The sequence below is a fragment of the Temnothorax longispinosus genome, chromosome 9 (assembly GCF_030848805.1).
Source record: "Temnothorax longispinosus isolate EJ_2023e chromosome 9, Tlon_JGU_v1, whole genome shotgun sequence".
Taxonomy (NCBI): Eukaryota; Metazoa; Arthropoda; class Insecta; order Hymenoptera; family Formicidae; genus Temnothorax; species Temnothorax longispinosus.
This window is the reverse complement of record NC_092366.1, coordinates 6,200,956-6,227,610: the sequence shown is the minus strand read 5'-3', so window position 1 is coordinate 6,227,610 and position 26,655 is coordinate 6,200,956. Positions and strand designations below refer to the sequence as shown.

Sequence of the window (26,655 nt, the reverse complement as noted above, 5' to 3'; positions counted from 1 at the left end):
TCAGAAAATAATACGCGTGTCTGTGATATTTTAGTGATAAAAAAGAGATAAGAGGAGATTAAGTCCAGGGAAGCTATAGATTTCACGATTCAGCGTTACTTTCCGCAAAAAATGTACTTTTACAACAAATTTTAATGATTTCTGTAAATATTCAAAGATAGCGAATCGATTTGCAACGTTCGCGATGCCTGCTTTACCGACTTGGAGGTCTCTAGCGATGTTTGCGGCGCGACGTTGGCGTCACTGCTATTCAAAATGTTTTGAATGCAACAATGGTAACGAGTGTGGAGTAACCGTATAACCGGTCCGCGTGCCAATGCTGTCAAATTAGTCGATTTAAGTTGTTATTTACTCAAGCTCGTTCGTGAGTGCGATGGATACGTTGGGACTTGAGTGCAATCTGCTCGACGTCTTCCAGAATGATGACCACACTATCGTGAATAAATGGATCTCGTCGTGTCGGGAGTTTCGGCTGTCCGTGGACGCCAGGATCGAGCAGGCGCTTCTCCGCGAAAAGGGTACGCTTTTCCCTCCGTGTGCTTTGGCAAACTGTCGGAGACTATCGTTGAAAAGTCGAGTTTACGTGGCAAAAATTTACTTTTGAAAAACATTATTTATGAAAGCATAAGAGCAACATTTGGTCTTTGTTTTTCGCAGACTGCAGTAAGAAGAAATCTGTCAACACCGGTAAAATATCAGAGCTGCAACAGGAAATTGGCACGACAAAGTCTGACATAGATGCTGTCATATTGGAGCAGAAAGTGACTGACAGGAAGATATCGAATGCAATAAAGTTGCAGGAGAATCTGAAGGACGAGTTGGAAAAGACGAAAGTGCAAAGAGAAACCTTGTCGTTGGAGATGGTGGACCTACAGCTCGGTGAGTACACTTGGTATTTACTTGAATTGGAGTATGAAAGTTCAGTATTGCGTTATTTCACCCTCAGTCGAACTCGCTCTTATTCCATTTTGACGGTTGACAGAATTAGAAGAAAGGAAGAGAAAGAAAATCTTACAATGGGATGCCATTAAGCGCGCATGCAACATTTACAAAGTAAATTTGGACATACATCTAAGCCTTCAAGAGGAACAGGATTGTGAACGTGTAAAGTTTTCCTTTTTCACGCACAACGAGGCGACAAAGGATAAATACTTTGTCCAATTGTCACGCAGCAACAATCACTGGACAGGTACGTGACACTCCAAATATAAATCTGGAATAAGAAATATAATTAGTTCGCACCACTGAGACAGTTACTTTAATCGTCATTTTAGTCGAGCAAATTGAACCGAGACTGAAGAAAGAGCATCTCAAAGAGCTGAGCACTATAAAAGATTTTTCCGATTGTTCCAAAGTGTCAGACATCACCTTGTTTCTGTACCAGGTACGAAGTGTATTTCTGAAGTATTACATAAAAACGAGAAAAAAACTGTAAAACGGTTAACGCTAACTTACGTTACGTTAATTATAACAGCTCGTAGAATAATATATTTTGTAAGAAATAACACATGATCTTGTTCTGTCTCTCGTTGCGAGAGGTCTTTATTAATAAAAGTTAAGATACCTAAAATAAATCGTTATATGTATAAGATATGTAACATTTCACACGTCGTTGTCTAAACATCGGCACGATTTTATTATATGTGTGTATCGTCATTACGAGATATATAATTTTTTGTTTCTCTAATTTTTATTTTGTCACAAGAGTCATAAGAGAGCAAATTGCAAATCACAGTGCGGATAAATAATAACTTAGTCGCTAAAATTATATAAACAGGTCTCTGCTTTGTCTTTTTATAAGTATATATATGTACATATACTTATACATATATATATCTATATAAATGGTACCTACGTACATGTCAACGTTGCGTCGTCCCCGTAGCATCGTGAGAAATACACTTATAAGTAAAATCAGTACGACATTTGGACGTTACGTTAATGTACCGCACACCTGTAATCATTTGACGATGATATTTCATATCGCACATACTTGCATACTTGTTAGATAGTTGACTGGATAGGCGTTACATTTGATCATTGTAATACTTAATCAATATTTCACGATTCTCGCGATGCCTCTTTACGACGCAAAGTTACTTTTCATTAAAATACTTAATAGAGATAAATTATTTTGATTCTGAGTTCTAGCTAAAATTAAGCTAGCAGTCGTGCTAGCTTAAGTTGGCTGCCTTCTGCAATACGTATTGTATATATTTATATATGGGCGTGTGTGTGTCAAAAGAATCAAGTAATACTAATTACGTCCAAGATTTACGATTGATAGATCTAACGATCTCGAGTCAAAATAACGCCATTTGTACGGCAAATGATTTATTTTTTAAATAAAATTTTGCAAATTTTCATATTTACGCTACATTTAGCGTATGGAATAGCCGAACTCCGAAATCTTTGATTTACTACTAGTGCGTTTAACGTTTATAATATTGATTCAGGGAAGGATGTCTCGCGCGGTGTTTCTTTCTGCGAATTTTTTCCGGAAACGGACGGTTTTACGCTGTATTTATCGTGATATTTACGCGCGCATGGTATTAACCGAGCACCGTACGCGGATGACAAACGGGCTGATCCCATTATGTATGCGTGGAGGCACGCTGATAACAATTCGTCCCTATTGGCACGAGTTAACGAAGGAGTCAATTGATCGCCCACTGCCAATCTGCCCGTGCCAACGGCATAAAGTTAACAGATTTCATTTGCTCCATTGACCCGTCGGGAATTCATTTGCATATACATGACCATCGAGAAAGTTGACCGAAGACCGAAGTCTTCCGCGAATAATCACGTTGTAGAACGTTGCTGTTTTCCTTCGCTCGTATTGTCGCTCCGCGATACGTTGGTAGCTTATCAGAAAGCGGTGATTAACGTATTCCGTCTCGGGACGCTTGGATGCTCTACACGCATTTCCAAAATACAACGATATTCAATATATAGCTTTTCATTGCACACGTGATGGAATCTGTTGAGAATGTCGTACATTTTAAGTTCCCGAAGAATTTATAAATAAAAATGAGTCGCTAATCGATGCAATATCGAGTTTTGTTTATACATTGTCGGCTATTTTTGCGCTCAACTTGACGAAAAGAAAAATTTAAGATGGTTTACTGCTACGCAAACAAGACTTTTCGCTGATGGAGACTATTTACAATGCAAAGGCATGTAAGGACCTCGTCCTGTTGCTTAACGGAAAAGTATAAATTTGTATGCGGTACAATTCCGCATTCACTCGTTTCTCACTGAAGACATACACGGATCTAGGATCTTGAATTTTTTTCTCGAATTATTTCAAGACTCCGATATCGGACGAACGCGGTCCTCGTGTAGCCCGAATATCCAACGGGATATTTTTGGACGCGCAAGATTCTCCTAAGTATACATATCGAGGCTGTGCGGGTCCGTCTCTCGGGACTTGCTACGACTAAAGAAGGTGCTTCTCTGCAGACAGACGCACAAACACACCGCCCCCTCGAAATCGTTGGGAACGAAATTTTCCGAGAGCGCTCGGAAGTATCGTCGAGCCCGTTACATTACATTACGCACGATGTACATACACGCGATGCGCACTACCAATGGGTGTCCACAGAGATGGCATGTCGTTTCTGACGATTGCTCCGTTCATACTTTGGTGGTCTACCTCGCGCCTTTTTTCCCGTCTCGTTCAAACGAGGACGACAAATTCTCGCGCGAATTTCTCGGGTACCTTCCCCTCTTCCTTCGTCGGATCTTCACCCTGCTTGATGTGGTGCTCGCGCAATTATTCTCATAGGGCCAGCACGCATCGCGGCAATGCTGGGGCCCTTACTCGAGGGTGGCGGCGAAGGACACGTTGCCCCCCGACGCGGCCGCCGCGGCAGCTAGCAGAAGCGTCGGGGGCAGTGGTGCCGGTGGCAGCGCCGACGTCAGCTCGACCGTCGTCGGCGGCACGGGCGTTGTCGTGGTTGGGCAATCGCTGCCGACCCCGTAAACCTTGGCGTGATTTACCTCGAGCGCGACGGTCAAGTCGGCCAGGCCGGCGTCGCACAGCACGGGATTATCTACGAACAACAAAGCATGTGTGTATGTATGAGTGTAAGGGCTTGCCGCGTGACACACGATGAAGTGGAGCAACAATAAGATATGAGAAACGAGAGATACATATGGGTGAAGAGATATATGTAGAGAGCGTCACGGGTAATTTGATTTTTCGTTCCTGGTATCTCAGGCTCTTGTATATTTCGCTGTATCTCAGCCCTAAATTCGAGAGTCGTATTATTTTGATTGTGAGCTATCATACAAAAATAAATAAATAAATTATCATTAAAACATGCGCGATTAATGACGATGTGAAGTCCAGCTGTGATGATAAAGATTCGCCTAGCTGCAACATTAATCGTTAATAGCGAGTGTTACGTTCGCGGCGCGAACCCGGCTTTCCCAAATTTTTTCGTCGCGATTTTTGTCGCGAGTCCCATCACGGGTTTCCTAGTGCGAAACCGCGAGCGAAGAGGAGAAAGAGAGTGTCAAGCTGGAAACTGAAACCAGCCGGAGATAACGGGATTGGGCACGATAGCGTGGCTGCAAAGAGAGACAGAGAAACGATATATTAACAATAACAAAGCTCAATGGGCAGACGCCAGTATATAATAAATAATGAGATGGCGCCACAGCGAGGGTTATCGCGAGAAATGTAACCGTTGTAACAAATAACGCCTCGGGAACCGAACGGAGCCAAGGCGATTATCAAGCGAGTAATTTATTTTCCGTCGTCCCCTCACACCCGGCCTCACGCACACACACACACTCTCTTCTCCAGTTCCTTCTCTCGCTCTTCCTCTCCCTTCGCTCTCGTCTTCCCTCTGTTTGTATGTCCACGCTGGACCTTACAAGCGGTATTTATTAATTATGCGATGGCACTGGCGCCATACATCGTTCTGTCCGCTTCGATTAATGTCTAACGGTCTAATTGAATTTAATCGTTCGTCAATAATATTGCTAAATAATGTTGAGCTACCCCAGGTCTGTAGAAAGAAAAGTGCGAGATATTAGCGGAAAAAAAGCAGAGAAGCAATATCAAATTGCATTGAAATTTCATATAGAATTGTAACCTTTAGATATTTATTGCAGCGTAGAGCATGAAATCTATATTTTGTTAAATGGAATGTTCGCGCGCGCGCGCGCTTGCGAGACATCAGAATCCACCGCGATACGAACAATCGTCTCGTCGGAGCGGAGATTCTCCTATGGGAATCAAAATCTCGTTTACGGTTGTTAATTCGATTACTGTTGGTTCGCGACGAATCTCTCGTGTACCGGTCGGGTAATAAACAACATTGCGCATATCGGTCGTTCCTTCTCTCATCTATGCAATTATGTTACACCAAAATTAAATTTTCCAGTATCTTGTCGCTCTCTGTTGACTTTAGTTAAGAGTCATTTTATCGAGTAATACCACAGATATTTTTTAAAAAAAAGATCGTCTTTTCTCACGCTATCTATTTTCCAGATCGATACAAGAGTCTTACTAATACCGTGATAGAAATTCTAATATTTGCTGCTATTATATAATGTTATTATAAACAATCTGTTATGCGCGTGAATAGAAATATGTGCATATACGGTGGCGTTAAATATGGTACTAAAAGGCTAAAAGGCAAAGAGGGACGCCTTGATAGAAAGAGAGAGAGATAATGCGCGTATCTAATATAAACTCACCTTGAAGGTATATACGTAGCACGTCGGGGACTCCGTGAATCGTGCATCGTGTATTGGCCACCAGCTCCGGCATGAGGGTACGTATTTGATTCATGCTCACGTCGGCCCAGCAGAGCACCGGGAAACCGCGAAAATCTCGACCGGACAGCGTGACCAGGCGATTGTGTGACGCGTTCAGTTCCTCCAGAGACGGTAGCCACGTCTAAACCACGATTGTGCGATCGATTATATCACACATTGAACAAAGAGAGAAAAAAAAAGGAAAAAGCGAAAGGGATAACTCGATTTTTATGTATACCTCCGACGTATCCTCGAGAGTGGTGAGTTGATTGTGCGAGATGTCGAGCACACGGAGCCCGTCGAGACCACGCAGGTCACGCGGCCCGATCGTCGGGCCCAGCGCGTTGTGGCTAAGATTGAGCCTCTGCAGCTCCTTCATGCCCAGGAACAGGGTGCCATCCAGACTACGCAGCTCATTATGCTGAAGACTCAAGTCCTGGATAGTGCTGCCCGCGATCTCCTCGCCCTCCTCTTCCACCAAATTCTACGGGCATCGCAAATGGATTCCGACCGATCATCAGATTAGAAAACGTGAACGACTTCGACGATGACGTTCGTCAACATGTAAAGTATCGGATGACGTAGATACCTACCTCGGAGGATAGTCTTCCTCTGTGCAGTCTGGCGATCCGGTTGTTCGACAAATCTAGCAACTTGAGCTCGCGCAGGCCGCGCAGGGAGGCCAGGGAGAACTCGCGGAGCTCGTTGTGCGTCAAATTCAGGCACTTCAACGATCTGAGGGGATAAAGGGCGCTACTCCCGTTTCCATCGCCGTCCGCCCCGCCGAGAGACTTGAGGGAGTTGTGCCCGAGCTCGAGGTCCTCCAACATCTCGGCCTCTATGAAATCGTCCGCGTTCAGCTAAAGAAGCACAATTTAAGGTGTCTGAATTCTTATCCATGTGATACGCGCATGAATCGTGCGATCTAATTAACGCCATTCGAGCCGGCGCGAGTCGCGCAAGTTTGAACGAGAAAGTCGCGACGCGAGATACGTCCGTCTGTTTCGTTCGAGTGCTGACTCGAGATCCTTCCGTCAGGCGGAAGACGGCAATAATTACGTTACGTCGTGGTAATTGGTTCAATGTATGGCGCGCTTTTACCTCCTCCGACTCCCCCGCCGTGTCGCGCGCGTTAAAGCGTAATATTCGAGAGCACGTGCGCTCCGAATGCGCTCGCCTGACGATGGTTCGCGAATCACACAGATTTACTCTCTCTTTTTCTTTTAGATTCCTCGAAAATCCTCTCTATCGAAGGTATACCCGTTTTATTCGTAATAATATGATTTAGAAAACGAAATTTTGTTCTCGCGTTTTGTGAACAGGTCAAACGTGTTATGCGCTCGTCTTTACGTGCGCTACGAAATTGGATATCGAAGTCGAAACTTAAGAAGAATTTCGCGTGACGCGGACGCGGCGAACTATATACCTCTTGCAATTCATTATATGAGAGCTCCAGGAATTTTAGGCGTCTGGCTTTCTGCAGAGTGCCGTCGAGATTTCGGATCTTGTTCTGTTGGAGGAAGAGGGTCTCCAGACGGTGAAGGTATCGGAACTCGGCCGGCAGATGCGTCAGCTTGTTATCCACGGCGTAAAGCATCTTGAGATTGTGGCCGGACGACGGTAGCTCGCCGTCGAGTGACGTGAGCTCATTAGAATTAATGAGCAACCACTCGAGTTGATTCAAATCTCTGCAAAGCAAACAAATGGGGCACGTGGCTAAATCGCGGTGGTTAAAATCGCGGTGGCTAAATCCTGCTCTACGTGTTCGCCGCTGGAGCGAGCACGCAGAATCGCAGATTCCAGATTCTCGGGGAGTCCCGAGTACGATTTTAAAGGTCGATGCCGATCAATAGTCCACGCAGGGAATTTTCTTTAGTCAGCGATTCGCATACATCAAGCTTGATGGCTCGGACATAAACAGAATGAATTAGATAAGAGCCGTAGTGTCTAAACGATAAGTAAACAGGATGGGCGAGATGCTGCAGTAGCTTTCCAGCACAAATGCGAGGTTCAAAGATAATTTAATGGAAGCTATGTCTTTAGTGTCACCGACACTACCGCAGTGTATAATTTATCATAGCGTTAAAATTTCGATTTATTCACTCGAATTTCGCGTCCAAACTTACGAGAAAAGGTATAAGTCAATGCTACCTTAGAGTATGATTCAGGCTGTTCAGACGATTCCTGCCGACATGCAAATGTTTCACCAGAGGCGGTAGCGAACCCGGGGTCATCTCGGAGATCGCGTTTCCGGCCATGGCCAAGTGCTGAAGCGTCGGATTGTACTGAAATAAAAAAAAAAGAACATTAAATTGCAACGTTGTATAATGAGTTTGATATCTCTTCTCTCCTTTCTGATGACTATTCAATTTTATGATTTTTTTCCTTTACTTAATAGTCTTTTAAATATAGTATCTCTCTTGGAATTTTAATACTCGCTTCCGTTTTTTTTTTTCGAAAAAAATCATAGCACGTGACTAGGGTGCGGGTGTCGTGATATATCGCTATATCGCACTAACGGACCTCTTCGTTCTGCTCCTCTTCTCTCTCTTACTGTAGTGCACATGAACTCTAGAGATAAAGTAATCTAATCCCGAGTCACTTACCTTGAAGTCATCCAAATCGATGCGGCTTATCCGATTTCTGCTGAGGTCCAAAGTTCGTAGCAGCGATAGATGCGACAAGATGTGCCTCGGTATCGACGGTACCTCGTTGTCCGCGAGGCTCAAATACTGTGTACGGCCCAGACCGGCGAAAACGTCACCGTCCACGACCCTGCAAATCAACGATATCACGCTCGTTCACGGGTCCTTGACTTCAGGAAAACGATAGACGGACATACGGTAATCACGCGAGTGGCGTTTCCGCGCTCGTGATGCTTATTTTTCTAAAGACCTGTATCGTTTTCTTTTCGTCGCGCGGCAAGAGCAATAGTATTTCATATTCTATTACAACGCTGTTTATCGTTTGTGTAGTAATATGTGACCGGAGCAACGAGCCGAGCCAATGAGGACCCTGAAAAAGTGGCGACGCGCCAGACGTTATCGTTTGATTATACACTTAGTGTTGGCTCACTGCGACTCGTTATTTAATTATTCCACCACGGTAAACACACTCAGCTTCGCGCGATAACTCGCGCGAAGAGGTCAGGCACGATTAAGATTTCATTCTTACCGCCCCCGTCCCGCTGTATCACGAGAATACTTAGCGTTCCTAAAGAGACGTTACGGTCCTCAAGGACCGTCGTGTTTTTTTTTCTCAGCCTCCTGTATGGGACGCGCGCGGTAGGATATAATCAAGGAAGACTGGTAACTCGTCCTTTGTGTCGCTCGTAAAGAATGACGGCCACCGCGCGGGACATTATACCGAGAAAAGACGAATGGTACAGAGCGAGAGCTCCAAACGTACAGACTGGAAAACTCGCGGTCTCTCGCCTCGACCGAGAGGCTACCGCACCGAATTCGCCGCAATGTCGAGGCATATTGAGACGATTTGTCGCCTTTCTTCACCAATCTCCGCGATAAAACCATTATGTAACGATATCCTGCTTCCGCCGTGCACCGGCCGTCGTGTCACGCCTGTTTTGTTATCATTGTTGTCGCTTTATCTAATAATACCGGGCGGAACCGTACAGAAAAGCTTGTGACGGATGCGATTGAGAGAACCCCGCAGGTGGTTCTCTGAACGAACCTTTATTATAAAGCATCTGAGATTGACAATCAAGCTTGACGATCAGCTATAAGATTTCAGTGATGATCCATCGTTCGCGGGAGCTCTCCCAATGTATCATCCCGACGAAAGTTCACGCGTCGGTTCAAACGTGTACGCAATGGCGCCGCGAACGCCTTCGCAAATACTCATTGTGAGAATTAAGATCGCTTCTTTGTTATACATATATAAATGCCTCCATTCAATGTCCGCAATAGCAGACGATGACCTTTTGCAAAGATACTGGCCGGTCGTATCGACGTGTGTGGCACACTTCACACAGAGACTATGCGACGGAGTACGCGGGTACAGATGACAGACGTGCACCACGGCTCCGGCGTTTCGTTGCCGTTCAATTTTTGCCGTTAGTATTTTTCAACCCCGATTTTTTCCACTCTTCGGATCGTTCCGCAAAATTTTCGTAGAAACCTCGTTGATAATTAATTTTCACGCCAAGCCTTCCTTCAAATGTCCCGGTCGACATTGAAATTGATCGAGCAATCTAATCTGTAGCGAAAATTCCAAAGAAATAATCTTACGTATAATGAAAAAATGTTGAGATGAAAAGTTGCTTAGTTAGTGTTTACCGCATTTGAGGAATAGATGATCTCCGAAACCGTCGTTATCACCACAACTGTGTACGCAGCGAGTTGTAGTAACCGTGACTGATAATCAAGTCATTATCGCGTCCTCGTGATTCTTTACGTCTTCGAAGACTTCGGTACTTGAGCATAATCTTACCGTTCAAGATCATCGTTCACGCACGCATCGACACATTAGTAATTTTTCGATGGCAACGGAGTTCATCGACGAATCACTCCGTCATCGCTTGTCTATCGCACTTACCCGAGATGATCGTGGTTCAGCTCGAGTCGAGTGATGGACATACGCAGCTCCTTGAAGTCGTGGCGCGATATGTCACGTAAATTCGAGTGTGCCACTCGCAGGGTGATCTGTTGCTCGGGGGTGAATTTGCCGCTCAATGCCTCGGCCAATTGGTCAAACGACTTCATCTTCTCGCACAGCACCTCGATACGCTCCCCTACGTGGTGGTTATCACCGCCGCCTCCGCCACCGACGCCAGCATTGTTGTTCGCGTTGGCGACCCCGCCGGTGGACGCGGCCACCGTCGCCGCCTGGTTGATAACGGGACTGGGAAACTCCTCCTGTCGGCAGGTGCACGGGCTGATCTCACGGCGTACGGCGCAGTGAAGACTCGTGCTGGCCGCGAGGCCCAGCAGCGTGTAGAGAATCCCGGACATGCTGTCACTTGACGCGAGAGCGGGAACACCGGACTACCAAATGTGATTACAGACGCGTGTCAGGGCGATTGTCAGGTACGCGATCAAACGAAACCGCGACGACGTTTCGCGACAAGAGGTTTGCAAAACGGGACCACCCTCTGCGCGACCACCACTTACGCGAAAATGAATTACTTCTCCTCGTCTCCGCCACTCGATACACTATGTACACGAATGTTATAGGTCTCACGACAGTAATCGTCTGCGTTTAACTGTACGACTGCCCCTTAAAGAAAACACGAACGTCAACACAATGTTTCATAGCGCGTAAAACAAATCCGGAGCCCTTGAAAGCGCGGTGTTGTTTTTAAATATCGCTGTACCACCGATCACTGGTCAACACTGGCAGGCGAAATCGACACAGTAGCAGTAGCGACTGACAGCCACGTGTTATCTCTACTGTCGCCAATCCACACCATCCTACGGAATATAAGTTCACCGGGCCTCTCCCTCTCTCTCTCTCTCTCTCTCCTCTCCTTCGCAATCGCGGGGACGCACGAGAAGGAGGTTTATCGTCGTCGCCAACGGGCCTTCCTCTTGGCGCCACGGACGCGGCGACGGCATTAAGTCGCGGCGCGCCGCGCGAGACTTACTTATAGTCGCAACCGAGTCGTCGCGTCGGTACCCACCGTGGCGCCGCACGCCTCCTTCGGCGAGGGACTCCCTCCGGGCTCTTCTTCACTCTTCTTACGACCCCCTCCGTCGTACGTTACGCGCGTACACCGACGGGCTCATCTTCTTTTTCTACCGGCCGCGCGCTCACTCACGGAACGGTCCAGCCACGAACGGCTCGGCTCCAACAGCTGCTCTCCTCCTGCGCGTTACCACCACACCCCAATACTATGCATATTCTCGTTTCTCTCCTTCCTCGCCTCGTTGTTGTTCACCTCGTACTCCTCCTTCGTTCTCCTGCCCCCCTGCCGTGTCCCACAGCACGTTCCTTATACTCCCTCGCCGTGGCTACCGCGCTTACTCAAATCCGGTCCCCGGTAGGCGACGCTTTTATCTCCTTTTACGTTTATCCAATTATTCCCGGAAGTTTTGATTGTTCGAAAGGAGGGAGATCTCTCACCTCCACTCGTGGAGCCTGACTAAGGAAAGGCGAAGGAGTTTCGCCAGGACAGCCGTTCCGACGAAAGATTCATCAACCTTTCCTTCGACGTTTGTCGCATCGTTGTTTGCACCGATAAACAGATTGCTCAACTTGTGACCTTTGCTTAACTGCTTCGCACGGTGCACGACATTAAAGAAAATATGTACCAGATAATTCTTTCGCGCTGTCTCTCCCACTCGCCCTCCATCGCGCTTTCTTCTTCTTCTTTTCGTCGCAAACCATTTCATAGCTGTTCCCTTTCTCCTTTGTCCCTTTGCCTGTCTCCTCATCAAAACTATGAATCTAAAAATTCATTATACATTATAGATAATCGTCGACTATTGTAAGTTTAATTTAATTAACTTACATTTGGAAAACCGGAATTCTGAAAGATAAATCAAGCTGCAATTTTGTTTCTTCGTCGTAGTTGCGTTTTGGAAGCGAGGTTCTAAGGTTCGTAGCAGAAGCTGAACGAATTTTTTTTGAATGTCAACTCGATGGGGACAGCCGAGAGACAACTGTTGTTTGGCTCGTCGTTAGACTCGACCGATTCATTATCGGCAATTATTTAAGACGGAGTCGAGAAGTCGACCGATGTCCTGCCTCTCATGTTCATTTCGGACGAGTGATTTATGACGTTGGGTATCTCAGGTAGTCCGGTAGCTTTCGTCGCGACACCTTCTCTTTTCATTCCTTTTTCGTTACCCTATGTCTGAAACAGATATATATAATCCTAATCTCATCTTATGACTGCTCTCATTTCATTTTAATTGTCACAAGTATCGATATTATTTTGAAATGCGACATCGAAATTCGGAGAGGCCGGAATTATAACGGGGCTTTTAATCAGAATGTAAGGGATCGCGCAAGAAACGCACGGCGCCGCGGCGTGGCGCTCTCGCCCGTTACAAGACTTTGGCGAGATAAAAATCCCAGTCTTACGTTCGTTAATCATCGTAAGGAGAGCAATCCCTGGAGTACGCGTGTCCGTGTCGAGATCGTAAGTGTTCTATCAAGGGTTTCTCTGTTCATCGTAAAATAATATCGATTACTTAATGAGCTCGCCGATGCGGCGGCGGCGCTTCACGGGTCGCTTGTCATCCGAGTAAACGCCTCTATCTATATAACGTGGCTGTTTACGCGCATGATTTACGTACCCATTTATGTGTTGTAACTCGCCAGAGGTATGTCGTGCAAATTCTCGAGTACGACGGCGCCACCGCGACTCGCCTTATATCCTCTTTAAGCTATTCCACATTGGCACCCATGGTATCTATCTGCACTGGCGCCTACAATTCACCTAATCTCTCCCGGCATAAAGGTCATCCAACTGTGGACAATGCGATGAAAAACACAGCTTTAATTTTTCGCGTATATTCTCGAGCTGAGAGAGATAAATTCCGACAATTTTCATAGCAAGAACCACGGTTTTATTCATTTCACCATCAAGGCAGAGATGCGAGAGAGTGAGTGAATGAGTGAGTGAGTGAGTGAGAGAGAGAGAGAGAGAGAGAGAGAGAGAGAGAGAGAGAGGCGAGAGAGATTTTCTCTTCATCCCGCTGTTGTCGCTATTATTCTCTGCGGGCAGAGAGTAATACGGGAGCAAGGAAGGAAGTCACAACAAGCGGGAGAGGCCAGCAGGCAAAAACAAAGCAAGACAAGGCAAAGCGAGGCAGGGCACGAGGCATAAGGTACGAGGTATGAGGCGGAGGAACCTAACTCCGTGCCTCGGTTTAACGAATGCGAGAATGCGGCCTGGCGCCAACGCACACACGGCCGCCGCCGCCGCGCCAGCCGCCCTCAGCCTCAGCCGCCGCGTCACGCGCTCTTGCCTCTTTCGCCAGCTCTCTTTCTCTCTCTCTCTCTCTGTTTAATGACCTTACCGAAGTTCAAAATACTAAACTAAAACCGATCTTTTTCGATTTATGTGTCCGCCTCCGTGTTTGAAATATGACCAGCATATGTAAAATGTATGACAGGATTACTTTCAAATAAATAAACGCTTATTCTGGATCTCGGTATGATTGTTACGTTTTCCTCTATGCCCCTAGAAAATATTTCAATGTTATTCTCCAATCTCCAGGAATATTCTGTAGCATATCCCGGCGCTACAACATATGGGAGAAGCTTGATGATATATAATATAATATAAACACACACAAAATTCTTGCAAGCTGTTTACTCGCTTTAGCCAGTCTACTCAACTTGCTAATTTTAACTTGGCATATATTTTAAAACGGCTTGCAAACGACATCGCGTAATTAAAGAAAGTTATTACTGCAAAAATAAAATAAATCTTGATATACTTTACCCCCTCTCCTTTTTCTCTCGGCTATCGGCGCCCGTATAAGTACATTGTTTCTCTCCGACGCTCTGCCTGGATCTGTATACCGCATAGCTTCGAGGTATGCAGGCAAACTCCTCCTTTTCTTATCAAGAAAAAGAAACGGTGGAGGAAGGAAGCAGGAGGAGAGCAGAGAGTGGAAGCAGAGCGAGGAAGGTAGCGGTGCGGGCATCGCGCCACGAGTATACACGATAGGCGTTTTACATGCTGCATTGAGATATTGAGAGATAATCGCCTGACGTGGGCGACGAGGACACTCAGCGTGAAGATCGGCCTGCTCGCGATTTTGGAAGCTACTGGATCTCGTTATTTCTAATGTTGATCAATAGACTAATTGTTCTCCGCACGATGACAAATTAATCCGTCCTTTCTCGCCGCATTCTTCTTTCAAACTTTCTTTTTTTTTCCCTAAAAAATATCGAGTATTTATTTTAGATGCGTGTCTCGCATTGCGATCCCGTTTCTTTTTCTCTTTCCGTTCCTCTCTCTTCTGTCACATTCTTGCGCAATTCTCGCAACACGTTATCTTGCATTTTGCAATAAATAAGTGCATGCCTTTGAAAAACCGAAAAGGATATTGTAAACCTGCCAATTTTGCTTTCCTCTTTTATTAAAGGGAGAGTTATACCACAAATTTCTCGAAAGTTGCGGTCGAGTCCGAATTATATCCTCTAAAAGAAATGTTTGTCTTCGCTTTTTCACGCTTCTGGCATCTGGCCTCTTTTTCTTTCTTTTCTCTCTCTCTCTCTTTCTCTTTCCTTCTAACTCGTTCAGTTTACGCGGCGCCGCGTCGCGTGGTTGACCGCGAAAGGGGTAAAAAGAAACTGTATGAGAGCAGATTAAGTTAAGCACATACTGACGATCTAAATCTAGACGGGCGTCGTAAAGCCGCGAGTTTGGCCAGCTTGTCTCCGCTTTTAAATTAAATCACGATGGACTTTGTTTTATTCAGACTCGTTCTCTAGAGATTTACATTTGCATCCTCGAGACAACGAAATTCCGCCTGACAATTTATCAACCAGAAGTAGGAAAACGATAAAGAAAAAAAAACAGAAGAAACGTTTCGCATCTTTCCAGCTTTGCACTAATTTGCGTTATTTCAAGCACGAGTATTTTGTATAGTGGGTCCCGTTTTCTATCGTTGAACTTGCGCAACCAGTTCAGCAATAGAAAACAGACGCAGGATCGCGAAATGAGTTTTTGTGCATGTTTGCGTGCGCCAATCGTACACGTCAGATGATTGTCATTTGGTAATACCGTATGTACGCCCCTCCGTACGCCCCTCGTCGAAATATTCCAGGCGACGTTGAGAGCCTCTGACACGTGTGTTTACGATAGGGATTTAAAAGTCGGCGCCCGGTATCCCGTGCCTTTCCGCCGCGGGCCACAGCCGAATAATCCCGGCTGAACTTTTCACTTCCATCGCTCTTGCTTGATTTTCGTTTTCTGTACCGGACACCAGGACCCTCCGGGGGCCGCCGCGTTCCTCGTCGCAGCGGGGACCGGGAGAGAGACACGGCGATTGGATGTCGTGGCTCGATGCATCGGAGCACCCGTCGCCGTCGCGTTGGACCCCGAGGAGGAGGCTTCCACGTCGCGGGATGTAGATGACGTATATCCATCGCTTCCTGTACACGATACCAAAACACCATTAACATTATTCCGACGAATATCCCAGCGAGCAAAATGCTAGCGGTTCGCCAATGGACTCGAGCAGAACATCGCCGGCAGATCGGCACCGACTGCGTTCACATCAAGCTTTGGATTCTGCCAGCGGAATCCATCGACTTAATCTAACAGCGATAGAAACCGAGCAAAATCTATTATTTTGTTAAGGTTTAGGTGGTACACGTCATTTGAATACGAAATGGTAGATTCTGTTCGATTTCTGTAATCCTCAATCTGTCCCTTTCATGTTTCATTAAAAAATTATGTTACATTTGCAAAAATTTGTAGCATTTTGTCGAATCTGTTTTCGACAGATTTGGAATACCCACTGTCCATAGAATTATATTATTACAAAGGAGATTAATGAGCCAACAATACGAGCATAAAACGTGTAATATTAATTTACAATTTATTCTCAAATAGCAGGGAAATCGTTTTGCTGATAGTGTTGGCCCAATAAATTTCATCCTTACATTGCAATAACATAATTCCATGGTCATTAATTTCTTTACATTGCACTGCATATAACAAGCTTAATTTCCTATTATATTATTCCTATGGGGACTCCTTACATGCAGAATCCTTCTCTCTTGCACTGAAGAATACTACCCTCAATTACGGAATGCGAATCGCTGTCTGCGGCAAGTGGGGGACTATTGCATTTTGACTATTGCGTTTCGCCTGGGAAAACAAAAGGCCTGAAAGGAAAGAAAACGTAAAAAAGGAGAAAAGATGAATCGTGAAAGAAGTTCAGCTAAAACTGCTAAACCGAACAGGCCTAAATAAGCGTTGACTTTCAGAGGATGAATATTTTGTCCCCTTACCTTCTCCCAACTTTTGACGTATGTACATGTCGATGCACTTTCCTAACTTTCCGTAAAAGTCAAAACTCTTCTCGGACGTCTGAAACGTACCTATTTCGGCCAACGATAACGAAATACGGTAATTAAAGAGAAATGATCGAACTTTGTGTCGTTCAACTCGAAGAATCCACTCCACTTTAAATTACGCATCGTTGTACCATCTACCGTCGAGTTCGCCAATCCTCGACCCAATCCTCGACACGCTCACACGCCGCCTCTCCCGGGAGCTCACATAGGGACTATCGCTGCCGCGTTGTTGGTCAGCGCTCGCCGCGTCGTTGCCGTCGGCGCCGTCGCTGGTAAGCGGGCATTCTGGGTATTCTTGGGTTACGTCCATCCACGTCCATCGCGTCTCCTCCCCGACTCCTCCTCCTCCCTGCGACACCCTCACTCGTCCCGCGACATTGCGAATTGTGACGACGTTATGAGACTCGCGACAAGGGCCGATCGCGAGAACGTGACGGGCGAGTGAGCGTAGGGAGCGGAGCGCGCAGTGAACGAAGCGGAGTCGCGGATCGCTGAACGTTGCTCTCTCCGACCGTTCGTCCAACGATTTCTCCTCTCGTCTCGTTTCGTCGGCCGTGTACGCAAGCGGAGCCGCGGACTCGAGCAGCGTGGTGACGAAGCGCCCGGGGAGCGTGGATCCGTGAGTATCCCGTGAATATTCCGGTGCCGTCGCACGTGCGTCGCATCCGACGATATCTCCAGGTTTTTCGCCGGAGCTCCCCGCGCGCGCGCCCGCGCGCCCACGAGGATGATCGACCTAACAGTCAAGACCTTGGACTCGCAGAATCACGTCTTCTCCCTGGAAGACGACGTAAGTCGCTCCCCCTTCTCTCCTTCTTTTCCAGTCCCGTGATCACGTGGCGATCGCATCGCGGTTTTGGCTGCGATCGGGCACGAGTATGTAGCGGATGTCGGATGTCCCGTAGAAACATCTGGAGATCACGGGACAGGCGTGCACGGCGTGTTCCGTAACACCCCGAGCACGCCACCTCCCACACGGATCTCTTTATTTGTTTAATTATATAATGTATCTGCATATTCTCTCTCTCCCCCCTGAAGCAAATCACGGTACGCGGCTTTAAAGAGCATATAGCCGAGTCCGTCGCGGTACCAGCTGATTCGCAGAGGTTGATTTATTGCGGACGGGTGCTTCAAGACGAAAAGAAATTAAATGATTATGGTACATATATATTTGCACATATACCTTATGCTTAAAATAAATTATTTGCCGCAAGCTAAGCGGAACGCAACTGGCGTGCACTGACCCGACGTGATCCTTCAGATGTCAATGGAAAAGTTATACACCTGGTGCAACGCGCGCCTCCCCAGCCTGGCCAGCATGGGAACGACGGCGGGCAGACCCAGGGTCAGACACCGGGGCAGAGGCAGGGTTGGCAGAACTCACAGAGGCCGCATTACCGGGTCACTCGCACCCAAATGCATGGAAACGCCATGTATCTAGGTGCGATGTCTGTGCCAGCGGAGATCGTTGAAGGCCACGGTAATATTCTAGGTATTCTCTTTTTTTTATTTCCTTCGCTTGTACTCTTCTCGTTAACGCATCGCGTTTTTATTGTTCCCTCAGGTATACCGCAACTGAGCAACAGTTTGTCCGGTAGCCGGCTGAACCATGCCGGTCGACTGCTCGATCGTATGAACGAGCTGATCGATCGGTTGGACGATCCTAGCGCTCCTCCTCTGCATCCGCCCCCGGAGGTCAACCAGACGACGCAGCAGCAGCAGCAGCAGCAGCAACAACAGCAACAGCAACAGCAAGAGGCAGAAATTGAACAAAACGAGTGAGTTGAATGACCATTTAGGTCGTAGGTTTTCTCGCGTGGCGCAACAACGCTTTTGTATGTAATTCTTCAGGACCAATGACGTTTCTAGAGACGACGGTGTTAGACTTGCTGAGGCAGCTGCCGCCGCCATCACAGCCGCTTTGTCAGCTGCTGGGGCACGTGCAGTTACATTGTTCAGAGGTTTGTACAGTCTGGTTACTTTCGCGATGGGTTCGACACAATTTATAAATTTTGAAATGTGTTTTGGATGGCTCGGCGATAATTAGGAAGCAGTTACAACGGTGGGAGTACGAGAACTTCAAGCGATCCAAATGAGCATCAAAGTGATGTGCAACCATCACAGTCACAGTCTCAATCCCAGTCGCAGTCACAATCGCAGTCGCAGTCGCAATCGCAGTCACAATCGCAATCGCAATCGCAGTCACAACCGCAATCGCAGCCACAGGCACAATCGCAACAGCAACAAACGCAAGCGACTGCAGACGCGGGAGCAACATCGAGCAACGCTAGCCAAAACAGGCGAGCTCAACAGCAGGAGTATGTGTTAATGTAAATATTTTTTGCCAGCTAATTAGCAAATGTAGATGTATATGTGATTGTTAAGTATTTATCTTTTAGTCTCCCGCGACCTCCGCAGATGGCAGAATTATTGCAAAGACTGTGCACCACCCAAGAACGGCTGAGACCTTATCTGGAACGTTATTGCATGCTTACGCTTCTTGATCCTTCGTTACCGCCCGGGGTAAGTCAATAAAGTGACCTCGGCATTGTGATCGTCGAACACATTCAAGTACAGTTCCGTTTTACTGATGGCGACCATTCATTGTTTAGCCCGGACCGAACACCGTAGAGGAAAGTCAGAGAATAGTGGATGGAGTCAGTGAAATTCTCCACCTTATGTCGCACAGCTGTCACGCGCTGAGCGACATTATCATTGACATGAGTCAACCACCGCCTAGAAACTTGCGATGCCGGCCAATAATAGTACAGCACTCGGCCATCCTACAGCCTAGTATACCGATCCAGGTAGAGGTAAGCATGTCAATTAAAAATACATAAGACATAAATAACTCGATACCGCACGCCTATTTGTCCAAGCAATTAATACGGTCTTAACATTTCCCTTCTTTTTTTTCACAGGCTCATATCAGTTTGAACGGTCGCAGCGCTAATAACAACAACAGTAACGACGAGACGACAGAGTCTAGTAATCAGGCGCAGTCGGAAAACGCGGAATCGGCAACTTCGTCGCGCGTTAATACTGAGGAGGGTAATCAAGAGCGAGAATCGGACAGTGGAGCCCAGCCGCAGGCGGAACGGTCGCAACAAGATCAAGGCCAATCGCCTTTCGGTACGTTTCGTTTTATTGCAATACGATTTTATGAAATACTAGACAGCATGTTGGAATACACGTCACTTTTCTAGATACGGTATTCAATTTGCCGAACAATGTTGAGGTGCTGATGGAAGTTAGTTCCGAGAGTAATATAGATGCTGGATCGAGCAATGAACAGAACGCGTCAGGCAATGAAACCAACAATAACGCCCGTAAGTTGACGTCATCGAGTGTTACGCGATGCGTTTGGCAAGAAAAGCAACGTTTACCTATTTGACGTTTTCCATTTTGCAGGCAGGACAAACGTATTTCCATTCGGCACGCCACCGCCGCCTTATTTATTGCGAAACTTTATGCAAGCCGTTCACGGACACATGGTGCATGGCGGTATCACTACCACGACTATAAGCACGAGAAATCCTCCCGTTACTACTGCAGGAGCGCAATCGGTCTCCTCGTCGATGGATAGCGGAAGCACAAATGCCGGCCAAAGCACTCAAGCACGGTACAACTATTTATAAATTATAAGTAAAATTGTCGAGATGATGTTGATAATATTTTTGTAATAAATAAAATATTGTCGAGATGATATTGACAATATTTTTGTGATAAGTAAAATATTTTCGATATGATATTGACAATATTTTTGTAACGCTATAAAATTTTATAGATTACATGACATTTTTCCTTATTTTGAGCTCTAAATTCACTCATTTAAAGTATCTCTAAAGACATCTAATATTAAATAATTCTGAAATACACAGAAGCAATACTGGTACTCATCCTACCACTGCTACACAAACTCGAAGTACATCACGGCCGCACGTGTTCCATCATCACGCTCATCCGATGGGTCTCGGCATGAGTATTGGACTGGGTCTTGATTTCGATCCCTACCTTCCATGCAATTCGCACCATGTCTACCGCTCTCCGAGTACCGCCTCCAATAGCGCGACCGGCGTGACAACTTCGCAACCAACGCGCACGGCGTCGACAGCTACAGCGGACGCTCAGAATCAAACAAATCAAACCGGTAGATAATATGAGGATAATAATTTTTTTTTAATATGCGTTTCTAAAACTAAAAAAAAAACATTTTCTAGCAACGACTTCGACTACGACGACCAGTGCTACCTCTACGAACGCAACATCGGCGACGAATGCAGAAACAGCTACTAATAATTCTTTCGTGAATTTTATGCAGCAGTTGTTAAATCAGCCGACGGGTGGTCAATCGCGACCCATCAATACGAACGGTAACGATAATTTAAATGTGATAACGGCAGATTTTAATATCTCGATATTAACGTTGATTATGTTACAGCTCCAAATTTGATGGAAAGCATTGAAAATATAATGCAAATAATTGGTAACAATATACGCGTAGGATTTTTGGGCGATAGGTACGTTAAATTATGATTAAAGAAGGAATCATTCATTATGAATATATAACCCTAAATCGCGTAATTCTCTTGATCAGCTCAATCAGAAATCCTACATTGGCCGATCTGTTTGAGGGTGGAGGATTATCTATGGATCTCTTCACGTCGCACGGATCCGGCAGAGAGGAGAACTTCCTCGTCGATCTCTTCGTATTGCTGGTAATTTCACCATTGCGTTTACCACGTGACCGATGCGAACTTTATTATCCACAATACTAAGAGAAAATTCACACCACACAGGCACAATCTATGTCTCTGGATGGATTGCTCAGAGTACGTCGAGGTCAATGGGGACCGATCGCTCGTCTTCGAAGACCGTTGCAAGAGTTTCTACAGTATACGTTCTCGAATGCCTCATCACCAGAAGCCATTCAAGAGCAAGCGACTGAGCGTTTACTTTCTCAATTACGACCTCACATTCAGAATCTCCTGGCGTCCGAGGAAGACGCCAACGGCAGAAGTGGATCCCGCGTTGACGTCTGCGCGACCATCGAATCGTTGATCACTCGCCACGCAAGAGATATACTTAGAAGCTTATTCGATAGCGGTTAGTATTTTCTACACGTGTTGCATACATCTTAAAATCAACAAATCAAATTCATGCGTCGGATTTACAGGAATCGACGATGCGAGGTTCGGTCAGGACATATTGAACATCCTAATTAACATGTCCAGCCAAACTGTACATGTACTTCGGTATTCGCTACGTGGCGGCCAAGCTGGATTGGAGGCGATTGCGACGCGTTTTATGGTTAGTCTTGATTCCCTTGAATCTTATTCTACAACAATGCGGAGGGAATTTACGTATGTTCCACACTAACGCGATTTGGTTGGTTGCTTTGTTCTTAGCGTGACTTGATGGACGGTGGCAATCCCGCTCTTCTCCAGTGGGTGCTGAACGGATTTATCACCCATCTTCGTACTTACTTTTTGTGCGTACCACAACCCCCGGATTCGGAGATCATACCACTTTTGGTGTATAGGGATGCATCGTCTCAACCGTCATCGCAATCCTCAGCTTCGACTCGCCAATCCACACAAGCCCAACCGGAAGATGAGGTAATCACTCTTATAATGTTTTAAATGTGTAAGAATACAATAATATAAATAATATTCTAAATGTATAGCCGATGGAAACCGAAACTCTCGAGCAGCAGCAACAACAACAGCAGCAGCAACAGCAACAACCGGCACGCGAAAGCTCGATATCTGAGGACCGAGAAGAAATCCCGGAAACATTCCCTGGCCATGAAGCTTTACCTTCGGTATGTTACGCGAATACAAAGAATTTTTATTGTATTTAATCCGTAATATAACCAAGATTCTTAAATTAATAAACAAATTTTCCGTAGAAATTTTTTAACGTATGTTTAGAGATAATTTAACATCGCCGTTTGGCAACATATGTACATTAATAAGTTGGATATACTTATTTCTAGGATTGGGTGCCAATTATCGCTCGCGATGGTGTGCGACAACGTAGACAATTGCAGATGCAGGGTGTAACGCCGAACAGCGGCGTGACGACGTTTAGCGACGCGTATCTAGGTGGTCTACCGAGCAAACGTCGCAAGTTGATCGAACAGCAGAAACCGCGGTTACTAGTCAGCCCCACGCCAAACCATCATTCGACAATAGCAGCGTCCATGGAACGGTTAGTCAGAGAAGGGGTCGGTCATGCCGGCGTTGAAGAGGTCGAAGGTGCCGCCGTGGCCGTCGCGGCGGATCCCGCTGTGCGACGCGCGTTTGGTCAAGCGATCAGGGACTGTTTAAATCCGTGCCGATACGGCACGCCGGACTTTCCGGACCCGTTACGCTTCCCGAACGCGACCAAATACTTCGCGGATCAGGAGCGCCCGCCGAAATAATAACCAGCTGCAAGATATAATATCGTACTCGGACTTGCACTATCAGATTAATGGAGATATGTTAGATAAAATCGGAGAATAGAAGACGAAGTTATTGTCTACCGAAAGAATCGACGCGCAAGGAACGATTCCGTTAAAAGAAAAGAAAAAAAATACGATTTTCTCTTTTCCTCTCAATGGAGAGAGTGAAAAAGAACGAATACATTTTTAACTGGCTGATTGGCACGGTGCAGATGTATCTATACATTATCCATATGCTCATATATTAATATCTGCTTTGGTAGAGTCACACTTTTTTTACATATTATATAGAATTACTCTCCGAATTAAGTTTATAATGTTTAGGTTCTCCCCCTTAAATCGAATTTTCGATTAAGTCGAGTTTGGGAAAAATTGACATCAATTACTTAAAAAATTGATAGTTTTTCAGAAAATTGATTGATCATCAATTTCGTAAAAAAATTAACGTTAGTTTCGCGGAAAACTGACATTTCCGTTAAAGAAATATAGGAATACCCTGTATATACATAAATGTAAAAATTGTTAACTGCGCACCCCCATCTATTTATGATTTTTTGCACCTGCTAGTTTTGGATCGTCCTCGCTTGCGTAAAATGTGCTTATATTCTTTTCTCTTCCAGTTCCTCTTTCCCCATTAAGTTGGCTGTTCCAAATTCCAGCATTTGCCGTGACTCTGATCGTAGGAAGAGTAATAGATCGAATTTGGTATACGTTTCCTTTGGTAGTCGCAACATGCGTATAACAGTGCGGCATTTTGTCGAAAGCGATAGCGTTGTAAGTTTTGAGTAAAGTTTTATCCCGGATGTATCTCACGCGGATAATTTGATTCCTTCGAGATTCGATCGCTCTCGAGGGCGTTTTCGGTGCGGTCTCTTTTTACGACGCACATTCTCTACACGCGAGTCACACACATACGAGAATAACAGGCAAATTGATGCGTGATTATGATAATGTATTGTATGTTTAATCGTTCTAATAACCAAACAGTTGTACTGAAAAAAAGAAGAAAAACAATAAAGTTGTGTATCCCTTTTCCTTTGTCTTACCGCATCGATCTGCACCTCCGATTCTTAAGATCGTCGGGTTATCTCGCTCGAAGAAATTGATTTGTAAGAAGACCATCGGGGATCGTTAGAATTCCCGTGGCGATAGCAAGAAAAAGGTGAGTGCGATTTAATGCCTAGGATTAACGCAAAATCTTTCGGTAGCTGAATAGCGCGAAACAAGTGGCAAATAATTACCCGCGCTAATTAAATAACGTGATGTTAGAATATTTATGGAATCTATCAAGTAAATTAGAAATGAATGAGCTACATTATTTCATTACTAAATTAATTTTACTTGTGTCCCTTCTTTTTTTTTCTAATTTCTCATTAATTTATCGAATAACCGGAGCCGATTGCAGGCATGGAACGTGTATACCGTGCCGTGCCATCGTGGCACGTATAACATCTGCAATACGTAAAAGCGCATCGGTAATTACACGCGTGACCGACTATCGCGCCCGCCGAGAAATCGGATCGCTTTACGTACGGTCCACCTCCGCGAACTCGATATCGTCCATAAAATTTTCATAATCGCACGAGGCGTGGGAAGGGTCATTATCGAGATCGCAATTGCGGCGAATTAGAAAGGGCTGGGATAGCTCGCAATTTTTAAACTCGTTCCTGCCCCCCTCGTCGTCCGTCGCCGTACCGTCGTCACTTCGGGGGGACCCGGGCGACATTGTCCGAATTCCGTTTCGGTTCGAGAGCGCGGCGGGGGGAGGGGGATGTCCTACAAATCGGATTTCGAGTATCTATGATATGACTAACGAGAACAAAATTCACTCTAATCCTATTTGCGCGCGCAATCAGGAAAAATCTAGATTACGAAAATTCCCAATCGATAATCGGAGTGTTTACATCAGGCTATGAAAACAACGTCATTTAATTTCCGCGAGGAACGACTCGTTATCGTTCGCGGATCACTCGAGAATCTTTAGATCGATGAGATCTCGAATCCCGCGTGCGGGATTCCATCACCCGTGCACGTGTGTAGGGTGATGTCGTTCTTTAATCACCGGCGGTATTACACCGCGCCGATCGAGCGATACGGCGATTCCGAAGCGAGACTTATTCGCGACGACAACGGGGGCTTATTTCTCGGCCGTCGGGCGTAGGCCCCCTCCGATCCTCCCGCGAATTACAACGTAACGTCATGTAGGATTTCTTTCTCGCGCGGGAGAGGGAAGGGGGCGATCGTTTACACGCTCGGCCGACGGTCCCTCCGACGCTCCGATTCATCGCCGGGGCCCGGCCTGAGTGCAAACGTCGTCGAGCTACAATTTCGAGAAACGTTCCGGAAAGGAGAGACGAGAGACGTCGGCATTAATTGGTCGCGGACGAGGAACCCGGCGACGACGCTCTTCCACGCTTCTTCCTTCTTCGAGGGACGTTTTTTCGCGCTCGCCCGCGGGGCGACGAGGACGACGTTCCCGTCGCGGTTCCCTTTCCGCGCTCGGAGTGGTTCGGAGCAGAAGAGACCAACGGGAATACAGCCCCCCCCTTCTCTGCCTCTCCTCTCTCTCCTACCCACCCCTCGTCATTCGCCGCGCCGAGGTATATCCTCGACCGCGTATACCGCGCTTACACCACGTATACCCGCGCGTATACCACGTCCACACGTACGTATGTACACGCGCGCGCGGTCCGAAGGCTCGCGGGGGAAGAGAGCCGCGTAGAAAGGCATAATAAAGGCAGGTAGAGAGTATACGATGTCCGCGCGGACTCGACGACCGGCTGTCTACCGCTGTAGCTGGGGAAGCGCGCGCGATTGGCCCGCGGGCCGTCGTTCTTTCCGCCGGATTGGCCTTTTTCCCCGCTCGACGACGCCTCTTTATTCTGCCCGGGGCGTCGCCGCAGATTTTTATGCGCGCAGGTTGGCCACGTCGCGCCGAGCGCGATTCTTATAGGCCGCGTCTCGGACGTCTTTCGGTCCGCGCGGTCCGCGCGGACTCGCGGCCGCTTTGGTTGCTGGCTGCTGGCTGCCGCTGCCAGTGCTGCCGCCGCGCTGCTACGAGGCCGAGGTTAAGACGCCTTGGCAATCAAGTAGAACCTCGGGCAAGCAGGGCCGGTTACGGGCGCGCGGCGCGGCACGACGTCGCTGGTCGCGTCGCGTCGATGCTACGCACGGGAAGGAAGGAGAGCGCGAGGATGAGGATGGAGGGAAGGAGCGAGAGAAAACGTACACGAAGGCGGCCATATTTAGAAAAGGAAATCAGCGAAGAGCATTTCGCGCCGCGTACTCCAACCGAGCTACTCCTCCTCTCTCGCGCGACCCTCCATTCCACAACTACGACGACGACGACCACCTTATCGTTTCGCTCTCGTTCCCCGGCACCGGTTCGATCTCTACACCGGGGGGCGGGGGGGAGGCCTCTTTCCGCAGCC

General features: G+C 46.6%; 3 protein-coding genes, 1 long non-coding RNA gene and 1 pseudogene across 10 annotated transcripts in view; 2 read left to right on the top strand and 3 right to left on the bottom strand.

Annotated features, from left to right (window-relative positions):
* The first annotated feature begins 132 nt into the window (after positions 1 to 132).
* On the top strand, positions 133 to 2,284 carry LOC139819808 (uncharacterized). The gene is made up of 5 exons (XM_071789554.1): positions 133 to 275; positions 358 to 518; positions 658 to 879; positions 983 to 1,189; positions 1,275 to 2,284. The coding sequence occupies exons 1-5, from the start codon at positions 265 to 267 to the stop codon at positions 1,433 to 1,435; spliced, it is 762 nt and encodes a 253-aa protein (XP_071645655.1). The 5' UTR covers positions 133 to 264; the 3' UTR covers positions 1,436 to 2,284.
* Positions 1,513 to 12,377, bottom strand: Ltl (larval translucida). Of its 2 annotated transcripts, XM_071789547.1 has the most exons (9): positions 12,242 to 12,377; positions 12,042 to 12,177; positions 8,379 to 8,547; positions 7,924 to 8,057; positions 7,199 to 7,460; positions 6,366 to 6,632; positions 6,011 to 6,256; positions 5,713 to 5,914; positions 1,513 to 4,055 (listed from the first exon to the last, which is right to left on the bottom strand). In XM_071789547.1, the coding sequence occupies exons 2-9, from the start codon at positions 12,080 to 12,082 to the stop codon at positions 3,820 to 3,822; spliced, it is 1,557 nt and encodes a 518-aa protein (XP_071645648.1). In that variant the 5' UTR covers positions 12,083 to 12,177; positions 12,242 to 12,377; the 3' UTR covers positions 1,513 to 3,819. The 2 variants fall into 2 exon arrangements, with proteins under 2 accessions (XP_071645648.1, XP_071645646.1); XM_071789545.1 differs by lacking the exons at positions 12,042 to 12,177; positions 12,242 to 12,377 and adding an exon at positions 10,327 to 12,010.
* Positions 12,378 to 12,442: 65 nt separating this feature from the next.
* Positions 12,443 to 13,015, bottom strand: LOC139819809 (uncharacterized; annotated as a pseudogene).
* A 20-nt stretch (positions 13,016 to 13,035) lies between these two features.
* LOC139819811 (uncharacterized) overlaps positions 13,036 to 26,655 on the bottom strand; it is a 79,748-nt gene continuing 66,128 nt past the window's right edge. The window contains exons 1-3 of one of the 2 annotated variants that reach the window (XR_011733817.1): positions 16,711 to 16,959; positions 15,476 to 16,584; positions 13,036 to 13,204 (exon numbers count right to left, since the gene is read on the bottom strand). This is a non-coding gene — a long non-coding RNA (uncharacterized lncRNA). Of the gene's footprint in view, positions 13,205 to 15,475; positions 16,585 to 16,710; positions 16,960 to 26,655 lie in introns of those variants that run through there. The other variant, XR_011733818.1, reaches the window with a different exon arrangement.
* LOC139819804 (uncharacterized) lies at positions 17,146 to 24,258 on the top strand. 5 transcript variants are annotated; one of them, XM_071789542.1, is made up of 20 exons: positions 17,146 to 17,566; positions 17,815 to 17,935; positions 18,038 to 18,256; positions 18,341 to 18,554; positions 18,628 to 18,737; positions 18,824 to 19,106; positions 19,176 to 19,299; positions 19,389 to 19,589; positions 19,698 to 19,908; positions 19,983 to 20,105; positions 20,188 to 20,398; positions 20,658 to 20,926; positions 20,997 to 21,149; positions 21,218 to 21,296; positions 21,374 to 21,494; positions 21,576 to 21,882; positions 21,953 to 22,086; positions 22,185 to 22,394; positions 22,463 to 22,600; positions 22,775 to 24,258. In XM_071789542.1, the coding sequence occupies exons 1-20, from the start codon at positions 17,504 to 17,506 to the stop codon at positions 23,201 to 23,203; spliced, it is 3,720 nt and encodes a 1,239-aa protein (XP_071645643.1). In that variant the 5' UTR covers positions 17,146 to 17,503; the 3' UTR covers positions 23,204 to 24,258. The 5 variants fall into 5 exon arrangements, with proteins under 5 accessions (XP_071645643.1, XP_071645644.1, XP_071645642.1 ...); XM_071789543.1 differs by having other exon boundaries at positions 18,038 to 18,268; positions 18,646 to 18,737; XM_071789541.1 differs by having other exon boundaries at positions 18,038 to 18,268; positions 18,824 to 19,094.

What these genes read in the sequence shown, in the direction of transcription:
- LOC139819804 (XM_071789540.1), top strand. Translation starts at nt 17,504, where the DNA reads ATGATCGACCTAACAGTCAAGACCTTGGACTCGCAGAATCACGTCTTC. An exon ending in CAGCAGGAGTATGTGTTAAT is followed by an intron (nt 19,107 to 19,175) that starts GTAAATATTTTT and finishes TTTATCTTTTAG; the next exon opens with TCTCCCGCGACCTCCGCAGA. An exon ending in CGATTGCGACGCGTTTTATG is followed by an intron (nt 22,087 to 22,184) that starts GTTAGTCTTGAT and finishes CTTTGTTCTTAG; the next exon opens with CGTGACTTGATGGACGGTGG.
- Ltl (XM_071789545.1), bottom strand. Translation starts at nt 10,742, where the DNA reads ATGTCCGGGATTCTCTACACGCTGCTGGGCCTCGCGGCCAGCACGAGT. An exon ending in TCGATTTGGATGACTTCAAG is followed by an intron (nt 8,058 to 8,378) that starts GTAAGTGACTCG and finishes TTTTTATTTCAG; the next exon opens with TACAATCCGACGCTTCAGCA. An exon ending in AGCCTGAATCATACTCTAAG is followed by an intron (nt 7,461 to 7,923) that starts GTAGCATTGACT and finishes TTTGCTTTGCAG; the next exon opens with AGATTTGAATCAACTCGAGT.
- LOC139819808 (XM_071789554.1), top strand. An exon ending in GGCGCTTCTCCGCGAAAAGG is followed by an intron (nt 519 to 657) that starts GTACGCTTTTCC and finishes TGTTTTTCGCAG; the next exon opens with ACTGCAGTAAGAAGAAATCT. An exon ending in GATGGTGGACCTACAGCTCG is followed by an intron (nt 880 to 982) that starts GTGAGTACACTT and finishes GACGGTTGACAG; the next exon opens with AATTAGAAGAAAGGAAGAGA.